Source organism: Anopheles maculipalpis, chromosome 3RL (assembly GCF_943734695.1).
Source record: "Anopheles maculipalpis chromosome 3RL, idAnoMacuDA_375_x, whole genome shotgun sequence".
In the NCBI taxonomy this organism is placed as follows: Eukaryota; Metazoa; Arthropoda; class Insecta; order Diptera; family Culicidae; genus Anopheles; species Anopheles maculipalpis.
The window spans coordinates 73,943,884-73,956,778 of NC_064872.1; the positions used below are offsets into that span (position 1 = coordinate 73,943,884).

The 12,895-nt window shown below is 45.7% G+C and overlaps 1 protein-coding gene across 1 annotated transcript; it reads right to left on the reverse strand.

The window, feature by feature from the left end:
• Window positions 1-345: 345 nt before the first annotated feature.
• On the reverse strand, window positions 346-10,244 carry LOC126561651 (semaphorin-1A). The gene is made up of 6 exons (XM_050217936.1): window positions 10,017-10,244; window positions 4,270-5,013; window positions 3,140-4,195; window positions 1,805-1,967; window positions 1,479-1,728; window positions 346-397 (listed from the first exon to the last, which is right to left on the reverse strand). The coding sequence occupies exons 1-6, from the start codon at window positions 10,222-10,224 to the stop codon at window positions 368-370; spliced, it is 2,451 nt and encodes an 816-aa protein (XP_050073893.1). The 5' UTR covers window positions 10,225-10,244; the 3' UTR covers window positions 346-367.
• Between the last annotated feature and the right edge of the window lie 2,651 nt (window positions 10,245-12,895).

Below are 12,895 nucleotides of genomic sequence, written 5' to 3' on the forward strand. Positions count from 1 at the left end.
GGTTACGGATCAAGTTTATAAAAACGATTCTTGTTGTGCTAGGCACACAGTCTCACTCTCGTGTCATTATTGAAAACACTCGTTCGGGGTAGGCGATGTGTTGAAGCAGAGTTGGTGATCGTTACACACTAAGCATAATCTACAAAACTGCCGAGCTGCCTCACTCGCTCTCTCTCTCTCTATTGGTTGCTTGATTTTACGGTCATGCATGCGGTTATATACACAGATCTCCCGGACGAGGCCCCACCATTGACTACGAAGTGTACGAAGCAACCTGTACGGTTCCTTCAACGCAGGTTGAACTGTTCGGTTCGGTGTCCCTCTTCTTCAATTGCACACACCCTTCTCTGTCTCCCCCTCTATCTCTCTACGGTTTAAATGTCTTCAAGTGGCGCGTCTGCTTTGGTTGGGAACGGAATGGATAAAAGAAAATTGGTGTAAAAAATTGGTGTTTCTTGTACAATTTGTTTTTCATTAGTAGCATGCCATTTTCGACAAGAGGCAATTGTTAATGTATTGCGAGACATTCACTGCTTGTTCTGTATAGACAGAGAGAGAGAACAATTTTTGTTTTAAAGCAGACAGTAGCTTTTAAGAGATGGTAGAAACATTGAAAGAGCATAGAGAAAGGTGTTTTATATCCACTGAGAAGGAAAGAATCTTAAAGTTAGGAGTACAATCGTTGGACGGAAGCTTCCTTCTCGTTTTGTGTGTTGTCAGTAACATGGAAGCGCTTGTTATCGCTTGTTATTGCCAGATGTTGTTATAGGACTTAGCAGATTAGCAGTTATAGGACTTAGCAGAACTTAGCAGAAAGAGTGAGGCATAATAGTACATGCATGCGTTAAGAAGTTGAAGAGCTCCAAATTAGGAAGTAAGAAACATTTTTCCATTCCGTTCACCATAGCAAATCTCAACAAAAAGCAAGAGCAAGTGACAAATCCGAACCGAACTTTCCTATAACTCCTATATCTTCACTATCAAATTTTGATGATCTTAGTTGTACTTCGATTTCGAATGGTATACTAGGAATGGACCGGAATGAAGCCGTCCCTCCAATCTCTATGAGATTCTGTATCCCGCACACACTTTTTTCCGCCCTATCCCACAACATGCACATGAGTATATATAGAGAGCACTGGTTAAAAACAGACAATCCCACACGAAACAGATAGAGGCTTGTTTTTTATCTATATACCAACCACCAAGATGTAAAGCGCCGCACGTTGTAGAGAAGTAGTGGTAGCAGCACGTTCTATCCCTCTCCATAGATAGATGTGAGAACGCAAAAAGGTAAGTCACATGAAGGAAGGCATCCCCAGATCCCCGCGTTAAGAAACGAAGACAGGAAAAGAATGATGACACTCAACGCCGGTTCACGCACCAGATCCCCCCGAAAGTAAGGAGAGAGTTTTCGCAGGTTTACGATATTTTTGCTGTTTTTAGTAGTACAGTAATCATATGTACGTCTTTTTCACCTTCTGCAGCGTGCCCATGCCTTTGCTGATGTCCTTCTCGAGGTTTTCCGTTGAGTTTTTACACTCGACGCTTCGATCCTTGTAGTCGAAATCGATATTGTCTTTGCAGTTGTTTTGATGGTGCTGCTGTAGCTGTTGCACTATCGCTTGCTGCTGTGTGTGGTACTGGTTTGTGGTGTTCATTAGCAGATTTACATCTTTACCGCTGGTCCGATTTTGCGACAGCATCGAAAGGCTTTTCCCACTGTGCCTGAAGAGATATAAATAGAAGAAAAAGATAATAAATATAATCCACAATAAGACCTTCCAAATCTATTGAAACTCACCAATTGAGCTGATTACGATGCTCGCATCCTGCTAGCCCTTTATTCATCCTTCGCGTCACCATATATCCTGCCAGCATGCCGACCATTGCCGTTATTACCAGAATCACCGCAAACACGGACCAATTGCTAGCCGCAAATTGTAAGTTATCCTTTACGAATGTATCTGAAACGAAAGACAAAACCGGTAACAAAAGTCGTTAGTGAATTTCGCTTAAACATAACTTTTTGAATAAACTGTCAAGTTTTTTTTTAAATTTTTTATTGTAAATATTACTGAAAGGGGCGGACCGGTGGTAGAGACTTGCATACAAATCAATAATCGATACCAGTTAATTGACTGTTTGACTTATGAATTAATAATTCTGTAATTTTTTTACTATAAAAAAATATATATGAACCAAAAAACGATGGGACGTTGGACCAAGGGGTCATAAAATGGAGTATACGTGGAGTATAATGGAGTAGCGTAATTTTTGGACGCCCCCTTACATGACCTCATTAAGAACTACCGCGAGATGCGGAATCAAATTGCATTATGCACATCATAAACATGCAGTCGTTGCACGTTTCACTTTCCGATTTCGTACAGCCTAGCTATTCATTCTACCAGGCAAAAGTTTCTCACTTAGCTGCACCCATTAAACAATTTTTTTTCGAAAATAAGTTCAACAACCAAAAGTCACACAAAACGCTTTAAACAGGTGATAAAAAATATTGTAAACAGAGGCGGACAAGTGCATGAGCGTAGGACACAATTATTTTTTTTCTTACACCTTTACATGAACTCAAAGGCCAGCATGCACCCACCACCATCCGAAAAAGTGGGACACACCGTGCCAAAACAAACCTACAGCCGGTTAGCCGGTCACCCAACCCTGGCTGTCCCTGTTCGGGTGGGCAAGAAACATACGAAAACGTTTTCCTTCATTCACAACATACGAAATCGCACGGTTTTTATGTGTCCGAAAAAAAAAACTTCGAAGTTAAATAGGACCACCTTCTTCTTCCGTCGTCATAGTTTGAATGAAGTAGCGAAGAAACCGCACCCTCAACGATTTTTTTTCCAAACTGCTGAACCACAGCAATAACAAGTGTCTTTCGCATTTGACACATTTGCGCTTTCGCTGTGGTTTAAAAATTAAACAACAAGCCGTAGAAACGACACCACGCCTCACACACCTTTTATAGATGATAACGCGCTGCAATCAGGTTAAAGTCGTTTATCATCAGCTGCTCGGTTGTCATCAATCATTACCCATACCACCACCTTCACCACAACCACCGTTAACCCGATAACGAGAACTCTTCCCCCCACACCTCGACCACCGGACTTACCTGGCTTATGATGGTACTGATGCGTATTGATGATCCGGTTAGCAAGCTCGTCACCTTCCATCGACGACATCGATATTTCGTTGTCGATATCTTCCGGCCCGACAGACGAAACCGTCCCATGGTTCGAATGGACGATCAGCACATTACGCTGGTCGAACGATTTGTCCGGCTTTTCTACCGCACCCGAACCATCGACACGCGTGTACACATCGTTATCCTCGTACGTGTGAACCGTCGGCTCCTGATGATCGTACTTGCGACAGATCTCACCAATTCGCTCACCATCCAACCGCTGGTAGAACTGATCGATCGAAGCACCGGCCGCATGAACCTCTTCGATCGGCTTACAGTCCCGATTCAAATCATCCCACGCACAGTAAGGATCCTGCAAATCCAAACACTTGCGGCACGTCTTAAAGCTATGCTCGTTACAGTTGTGAAGTGGGAGCGATATGATCTTCCCACTGCTAATCACAACAAGCGCGGAATTCTTCTTGGAGATGGTCATCTCGTTAATCTTCGTACCGGGTGGGAATGCTTGCGTCTCACTAATTACCACCGTACGCACATCGTCCGAACTGTTCGCCGAAAGGATGTTCACGAACTTGATCACCTTGCCATCGTTCGTACCGACAAAGATCACATCGTACCGATTGCCATCCAGGGCTTTTACCTGCGGATCGACTGCAATCGCCGATAGACGATAGTACAGGCTGACGCGTGTAAAGACGGGCCGCGAGTGAAGCGAGGGCACCGAGTTATCCATCAAATTGTTCGTCTTCACGAAGTTTACCAACGCTTTCGGAAGGGTGCGGCTATCGTCCACACACTTGCCGGGTCGGGGTTCGGGAACCGAGCTCGGCGGTACCTGTAGCCAGTTGGAGTGGATATCGCGCTGCGCTTTGAATGGTCCTTCGAACGCTTCCATAATGTCTTCCACCGAGAACGCACACACTGCGGAACCTCCGATGGCGTTTTCCGGCGTGGTCATGATGACGTAGATGATCTTGTTGCGCATTCCACCGTACATGCCGCTGATCGTGTTCGTTGTAGCCTCTGTTGAAGATATAAATACAATTTTATAGAATACACAAATAACTTCCGAATCCTTTTCCCTTTCCAATACTTACGTAGCTCGTCGAAGTAGAACGGATACTCTCCGGGGATGGAGCAGTTTAGACGTGTCTTCAGGAACGTAGTCCACCTGTCCTGGAACGGGTACGGGCCACCCTTATCGTTCTTGCACACGCGGCTCACGCGCGAATAGATCGCCTTGCCACAGTTCATGTACTCCATCGCGACCTCCCGATAGAAGAACATCACGTACCCGTTGTACTCGATCGCACTGACGAACGCGGGCTGATTCAGCTGCTTACTATCGAACTGTTCCGTGCGCTGGGGTTCCCGGTAGATCAGCGCATCGGCACCGGAAAAGTCAGCTACCGTTGCCGAGTACAGCTGCCCATCGGTGTACACGTACGTGCTGTTGTGTTGCGGGTTGTACGGACAGCGTCCTTGCGCTTCCAGCTCATTGTTGTCATACACGACCGAACCATTGCCGGGGAGGATGTTATAGTACCGGCACAGTGGTTTAAAGGAATTCGTTCCACAAATCATTATCCGGTTCGCGTTAACCCGTGCATACACGCGGATGTAATTCTGACAGTCTTGATCGTGCTTTCCCTTCAGCGTGCACAACTCCCGGTGTGCATCGGACGACGGCCAACTTATCCGCTGTCCGGGCAGCTCCACCAGCTGATCGATGGTGATGTTGTACACCGCATTCCGGGCACCGATGAGTAACGTGTGTTCATTCTGATCAAGCAACTTAAAGTAATCGGTGCTATTGCCAAAAAACGACGGCACTGTAGCATCTGCAAAAGCGAAAATAAAAATAAAACACATTAAATTAGCAAACAAATCGATTAATAACCTACTGGACCCTCCATAATCCACAACATTTCTAGAATGGCATATAAAAATGATAAAACGAAAACGTAACACAAGCGCCGCATGCCATTTCCGGTCGGTCCGAGAATATCTGGTGAACTATGCGAATAATGGGCAAAAGATTAGGCGCGAAAAATTAATGACCGCCACACACAATGCGCTGGGGAGCTATGGAACACACCACGCGGTGTCAAATTTTGCGGCAAACGCCATCGATAACACCCGGCTATAGTTCAAGTGTCACTAATTTAAAGCACTAAAGAAGACTAAGTTACGGGTAGCTGCAGCGATTTATCAGAGGAATATTAAGATGAGCTTTTACGAGTCCTCGTTCTCGTTTGCTGAGCGTGATGTTTATGATGCGCCAAGTTTTTTTTTCGAAGCCAACAGAAATCAAATGCTTGCCGAAAATCCAGAAAAGAAAATAAAAATAGATACAAAATATTAATATTCATCGAAACTGGTTTTTTTCTGCTTTATAATGGCGAAGCGTAAAGCAAAACCTAAAACTTGCACCAACTCCACGTACTGCCACGGAGTCTCAGTGATTAGTATTCACTTCTTATGGCCATCGGGTTTTCAGGTTGCGTGCCAAAAGCAATATACGGCGCGATACAAGGTACAAAACGGTAAAAAAAGCTGACATAGTCCAACAGAGGAGGGCGAAGCCGGTGGCATGTATGTCGTACGAGCGAATCGATCGAGTCAAAACGTACCGATGCACGTAGAAGCTGCTGTAGGGAAAGATAGTCGAATCGACCTGTCGCGACCGATCACATCCACACACCGTTGACATTTAGCTAAACAAACCTCCAAGATGTGACCCCCGTGCGAGAGTATAGGTTGAAGACGAGTCGTTTGGATCTCTGTCGAGAGATGAGATATGACAGTCACACCACTGGTTGGGCATGGGGAGGAATTTTATCCGAAACCGGTCGGGATGACGACAATTCCCCGCAAAACACACGACACTCTGGAGCAGGAGTCCCATGACTACCATTGCTGTTTGATTTTGCTTTCTATCTTAATCTTTCTTTCTCACCGTGTACCGTGTGTCGTGGAATCACATTCGATCGTAGCAGAACCCGTGCGAACCCTCAGCTAATACAACACCGGTTGAGTCGAATCAAATTTTACGGCACTCAAAAAACCTATCGTACGTGGAAGAGCTGTGTCTAGGCTGTTTTCATACTTGTAGGTGAAAGTAGAAAGGCAGCGATGGAGAATTTCTCAATGCTTTGGAGAACCCAACGCTCCAAGAGTGTGTATGATGAAGGGCTGGTTTAGGCTAAGTTGAAGAACACCGTGACTTCATGCCTACCATCACGTGACCCACATCAGATCTTCAGACCTGGCGAGTGATCCAGAAACTAGGGGATAGTCATTTCTCAGCATCACGGTCTACACCCCGCTCGAGTTATCCTCAAAGTTCCCGTATGATGTCCCTCGTCGTACCATTCTCTTGCCTCCACTATCACCCCCCCTCCCCCCTCCCCCATCACATCTCAACACCCCGTGCCACGTCCAGTGTAGCTAGGTAGTTCTGGTGTGCTGTAGAGCTGGGGCCACTATATCTTGCCTAAACAACCGCTCTCACGTCATGGACTTGATAATGAGGTCATCACGACCACCGTCAGGCCTTACGTTTGCATTCTCATCGGAATCAGAACAAATGGTCCAACGGTAAGAATAGAGCAATAAAATTGCATTACTACACCGGGCTGATGGGAATGATGATGAATAGCTCATCTACGGTGTAGTATATATCATTCCTCTTGCAACATGATAACTCGTGGGATGTATTTTTTGTTGTTGTGTGTACCTTCATGCACCTCTTGGGTCATACTTCCGCAGGTATTCTTCGTCTACTGAGTACTGGATGACTTAATGAACGACAGAAGACAAATCTTATCTTATTCCGTCTCATCTCCAGAATCTACTGTCAACAATTAGCCTCAAGTGTAACTCCCCTCCCACAAGACCAAGCCACACCATTCACAAGTTTTTTTTTTTTTTGTTGTGTTTTCTGAACTCTCGGGAAAAGACATTGAAATAAAGTGCTGATTTCCTGTTGCGATATATCACACCTTTATCTTTGGCTGACGGGATTTTAGTGGGAAATTGTGCGGATTCGAAATGGCGTTACACCAGACAGTTTCACGGTAAGTGTTTACCTTTCGCACCTGTCCACAATGACCCAACCGAGTGTGGGGAAGTGTCAACATTGAAGGGCTTTCGATATGGCTAGAGTAAATAGATAAACACGTACACATCGAGCGATTGACGCGCCATCGATCGTAACACACAATCGATACGGTTGATGTACGACTCGGTCATGCAAAAGTAGCGAACATCGCTCAAATGCCCCCGAAAAAAAAACAACATTGCAAAGGGTGTCTGGTGTAGCAGCAAACATACAGCACATGAGAGATTCCTCTTACTCTCCCTCTCAAATCTTTCCAAAATCTAACCAGTTTAAATGGTGTTATGAAAGAAAGGCTGAGTGTGCCCCGTGTGTATAAACACACATATGATTCCTTCAATCCGTTCACCATAATGGACCACTGTAGCAGTTCGCGGGGTTGTTTGTGGATTTCACGAATCTGACTTCATTGGCGCTTCAAACATTCAGCACAACTCGTGTGTTTGTTGGAATGGACCATTACCACAAATCTTCCCGCTACTCCCAGACCTGTCCGTTGATCTGTCTGCGGTGGACCAAGTGTCACTGCTTCAAACCCAGCGACCGATTGTACCATTGTGCAGGGAAGCAGCAGCACACGCGGTCGTCGGCAGCAGCACAGTAGTAGCAATAGTAGTTCCCAGATTGCACAACCGGCCTGCACCGGTGAAGGATTGAGTCAAGTGTTTGAGATACGTACAAACCCATCCCCAGCACTCCGATTTACGACTTCCTACGACCGTGCGTGACACGATGTGAAGTTAGGTTGTGTTGTTCTCTTCACGCACTAAATAATCACGCTTGCCCTCGAGAGAAACTTTATACCACTCTTGTTTGCAGCATAAGTTGTGCGCGAGAACCAAAACACTCCCGCGCCACTTTGCGCACATAAACAAATGCAGCCCCCGGGGGAAGGCGCGCAAAAACCGCACATTCGAAGTGTACTACCACCCGCCGAAAGGGGTTTTGGTTTCTGACGGTGGTGCCGTTGCGGTTTTCATGTATTATTTTTGTCCCATCTACTCCCCCTTTGTGTACCAGCAGCTGGGGTACACTATCCCACACGATCAGTGTCAAAATATGTATGCTAACATGCACGCAAACGAGCCAGCCCTGCGAGACACGTTGCCTAACTGTAGCCATTAACCTCCTAAAACAAGCGGCAGTAAGATGAATTTCGGTCGGATCTCTTCAGGTCCACAACTTTGTATTGATGTTTTGACGGATTGTTATTTTTTTTGTTTTTTTGGTGTGTATCCTATAATGGATCAACACCCGGGGCCTGTCCGAAACTAATTAAAATTCAAACGCATTCCCAAACCCCAATGGTCTTCTCCGCCTTCAACCACGGTGATCCCCCAGCTTAGGTATCGGTATCGAACCGAAGAGGAGTGGTCAGTCAGAAAGGGTTTTCTCCTTTTCATACACATTTTAAAACGTGGCACACGAACACGAAACAAATATTTACAAATCTTTTTCCCCTTCTTTTGTAGGCCGGCCATCAGAGAGTTTTGCGCTGTTAATAAACAATAGAAAGCGGAGTATTTTGGACGTGAGCAGTGACTCCGCGCGAAAGGATCGATGCAAACGAGCCTGAACGACGCCTGAAATGCTGACATCACAAAGGCAAAACCTCTTTACTCCAACAACTCTGATGACATTTTGTGGGGACATAAATTATGGATCTAACCAAAACCACACCACAAGGTAACTATGGGGGACAGCTGAAGAAAGGGATAGTTCCAGGGAGAGAGAGAGAGAAAAGCAGGTTCATTAACATGGACAAATATAACGGTTAACCGAAAATTGCATTACGTTCCACTGTCAACCGTCGGGTACACCACACCTGAACAAATATGCTCATACGTACACGGTCATGGTACAAGATCGTCGAAGACAAAGACCTTCGGAAAAAAATGCAACACGCAAACGGCGCGTCGAATGTATCAAAACCCGTGCCCGGGTTGATTGGAAATTGTCACGTAAGTGAAATTAGACCCTACACAAATTGCCACTCTATCGACATTTAACATCACCAACACGATCCGTTCGTCCCGTTGGAACACTGGTTCCGGTTCGGTGCCGATGTTCCACAAGTAAAGTGACAACTAAAAGCATTCGTTTCCCTCCGGGAAAGAAATAAAACTCCCAGGTCCAATTCTCGTAAAATTAAAACGTTCTAATAAGTACTTCCTAAAACGAAGGGGGAGATAGACTATAAAAAAAACAACACGAAGAACTATGATGAGAATTCGAACATTTCGGCAGACCCTTACGTCGTAAAAACTAGAACCCTCGCACCATACGATGCAACCCACCTAAACACAATCAATATGAACTCCATCCTACGCAACTAACAACTTCACCATGGAGCTTGGTATTTTATGGTGTATGGCTTTAACTTTAAACTGCAATTCCCCTACGGCTAGACCGGCCCTAGGAGCTCTGTCATTTGATACTATTTTCGGCCCCGGGGAGAGGATCTCTGGGCATAATTCCCTTTGACGCCAATTAATTAAAATTATTGGAAACCAAATAAGCGTGTCCTGCCTTTTCTTGATGCACCTATCCTTCTGAAAGGGCTCCCATCATCGACCAACTCAACACGTCAGTTTAGTCGCCTCATTTGTCACGCTGCTGCCGCTAGAGGTTTCTCCAGCTCCAACTGTACCCGAATATGTGTAACCAAAGGTTGCTGTAGCAATAAATCGACCTGCAGCTCTCGTTGCAGCCCACCAAACTTACCGTATGGGATGCGTAACTTGCTCTGGACATCTGGCACCCAACTGTCAATCCGCACGATGCACTGACTGATGATGAGCAGGGTCGCTAGAACGCTTCTCGTCAGGTGCATCAGCAACTGTTCTCTCCGTTGCGCCATCCTGCTGCTAGTTGTTCTGTGTGGTTCTTCCTCTCGTTCACTGCACTTGCCGCTACGTATCGGATCGGACATCTAAGGGCAACCCCACCAACGGGGACTTGTGCCGCTTCGTGCGACGTTTACGATGGTGCAGGTACAATTGAACGCGGTTTCGTTCTTCCTCGCTGTCCTCGTACAGAAGATCGAGTTTGTGCGGTTAGTGTGTAGTTTCTTCGCTATGCGAGTTCACACTCATTTCTGGGGCCTTCCACTGCTGGACTGCTAAGGGTCTACGTTATTGCTTCGTATAACAGACAGCAAAAACTGACAGCATGCTACTGGAGGTTAAAATTCCACGCCGGAGGGGAAGTCACGATCATTAGCTAATATCCAGAGCAAACGTTACCGCCTGAATGCCTCCATTCCTTCCGACCTGTGTGCACCGGTGTATCCTGCAAAGGGGGGTAAATAAGGAACAAAAAACTTCAATTAGATGGTGGCGTTAAGTTGTCAGACTGTTGTTGTTCAAGCTACCAGCTTGGCGCCCTGGCCCCTAAGTAGTGTCCCATTTGTTTGCATGCGGAATGTGACTTTATTTGCCATTTTGTTGGGTGTGATTTAAGGAAGTCAATCAGTGCCATTAAATCGTTGCCATACATCGACTACAAAAGCAGGGCTCCCTCCCACTTTCAAGCACACGAAACAGATTTAGCTTCCAAAGACGAAATATAAACAGAGCCCTAAGCCTATTTCCATAGCTCACAAGTTGAGCTAGTGATTCAAAGAAATGTTCGAAGCTGGAAGGTTTGTATCACTCGTGTACCGATACCAATCAGCGTAACACAGAGTACGCGTTCATGACAAATATACATTCGTTCAGCTCAAGGTGTGTTCGGAAATTTCTGTACCTCGTTTTGTCCTTACATGGATTGCAGACAAACAACCTAACAACGGGAATGTCTATCGGTCGAAAAGAATACTCTCCATCAGTCACCACCATCGTCGGCTGTGACAGTAAGCCGATTAAGCTGCCTCTGGAATGCTGTAGCAAGTAGTTCTTGTAGCAGTGTCTTACCGATCGTAAACTACAATCAACCATAAACCTCAGCTCACTGTCTTGGTCCAAACAACTGTAGCGGTAGCTTGCAGAAGCTGGATTAAAAAAGGGACAATGAAACGACAAAGCATATGCTTGGATCAAAAAAGGGTTGTTCGGTCGAAAAACGAGATCACCCGATTTGTGACCACAGAGAGATCTCCTAATCCATCACTTCGATTTTCGGAAAGAGCTATTAACGAATTATGGATTGTGCCATGTTCATTACTTCCTATGCTTCCGTCCACCAAAAAAAAAAACCCCCCCAAGCTAACCTCAAATCCTACTTGCACACGAAGACGATCCAAGTCACAAAAAACCATTCATATGAGTATATCATTAGATACTTCAGTTTTTAACCTCCCTTAGTCTTGTGCACCAGCAAGAAAATTGAAAAGTGGACCAGACTGGTACACTCTCCGGGAATAATCATACCGGAACTGGGAAAGAAAGCGCTACTAAAATTAGTACTTAAGTCTTCTGCCTCTCTCGAAATCCTCGAAAACCTTGCGTCCAGACACACATCCGCTGCTGGACACACACAACCTGGCGCGGCGAAGGTACTTGTCAGTGAGCATTAATTACCGATCGGTTCGGTTCGGATCGAGGCTAGGTAAAAGTGATGCTGAAAATGCATCCTATTTCACGGACAAGAAGCACACACACACACAAAAAACACGTCTAGCCAGTGGTGCTACTGCCGCTCATCAGCATAAAATATGTAAACGTGTACCACCTTCTTTTTGCTTTCTTCCGGCCACCGAATGTGGGTTGGCCGCCATCGAAGTGGGTCAGCATGTCTTTTTCCAAACTGGAACCCACCGGGAACGTTCGAAGTGTGCTTTTTTTTACATTCGATTTGATGTCACGTGTGCGATGTGCGGACCTGCTTCCAACGTAGTCGAGAAAGAAAGCAACTTCGCGTCCAAACTAAACGTTTTGAGGTGATCCAACCATCTGACCATCCTTTGTTTGCTGGTTCTTGTTTTACCGAACGCCCTTCGGGGTAATATTATTCATTTAATCGATAACAAATCACGCTTCGTCTGACCTTTTCACATGGAGCTGGTAAACTTGGCGCACTTGGTTGACATTTGCACACAAAGTATAACCCTTACACATCCTTTCGTGGTGTTGTCTCTCTCCCCTGAGGAGTTTTTTTACAGTTAGTACTATCAGAACTTTTCTAGGGTTTCCTCTGCATCGGCTTTTTCTTTTGTACAACCCTTTACGGAGCTTAGCGAATAGCGTTTCCGATGCCAGGTTTGGTCGATCCGGAATGACGGAAAAATAAATGCTTACAGCTTAGTTTGTGCTTGCACTTGAAAAATGAAAGCCCCGAACCACCGCCGATGGGAATGTGGAACTCGTCACGTGTTCGAGCCGGTGTTTGGCCATGAAACAAAAAGATTCCTGTGTCACCATCCGACGTCTTCGTCGGCGGTGTCGAAAGCACATGCCCCACGCCTGAAAGTGCATGCGGTAAAAACAGACGAGTCATTTTAGTGGCCGTAAAGGAAACCGGGAAAAGCAAAACCCGCGCGACCGACATCCTTAACCTCAAACTGTAAACCCCTTTTAAGTGTTTTGCCACTTAGCGTGGACAGAAAACGCACCGTGAACTCCATGTGCACCAATTGTGACAATGTGTGGAAAGATGATATCCGA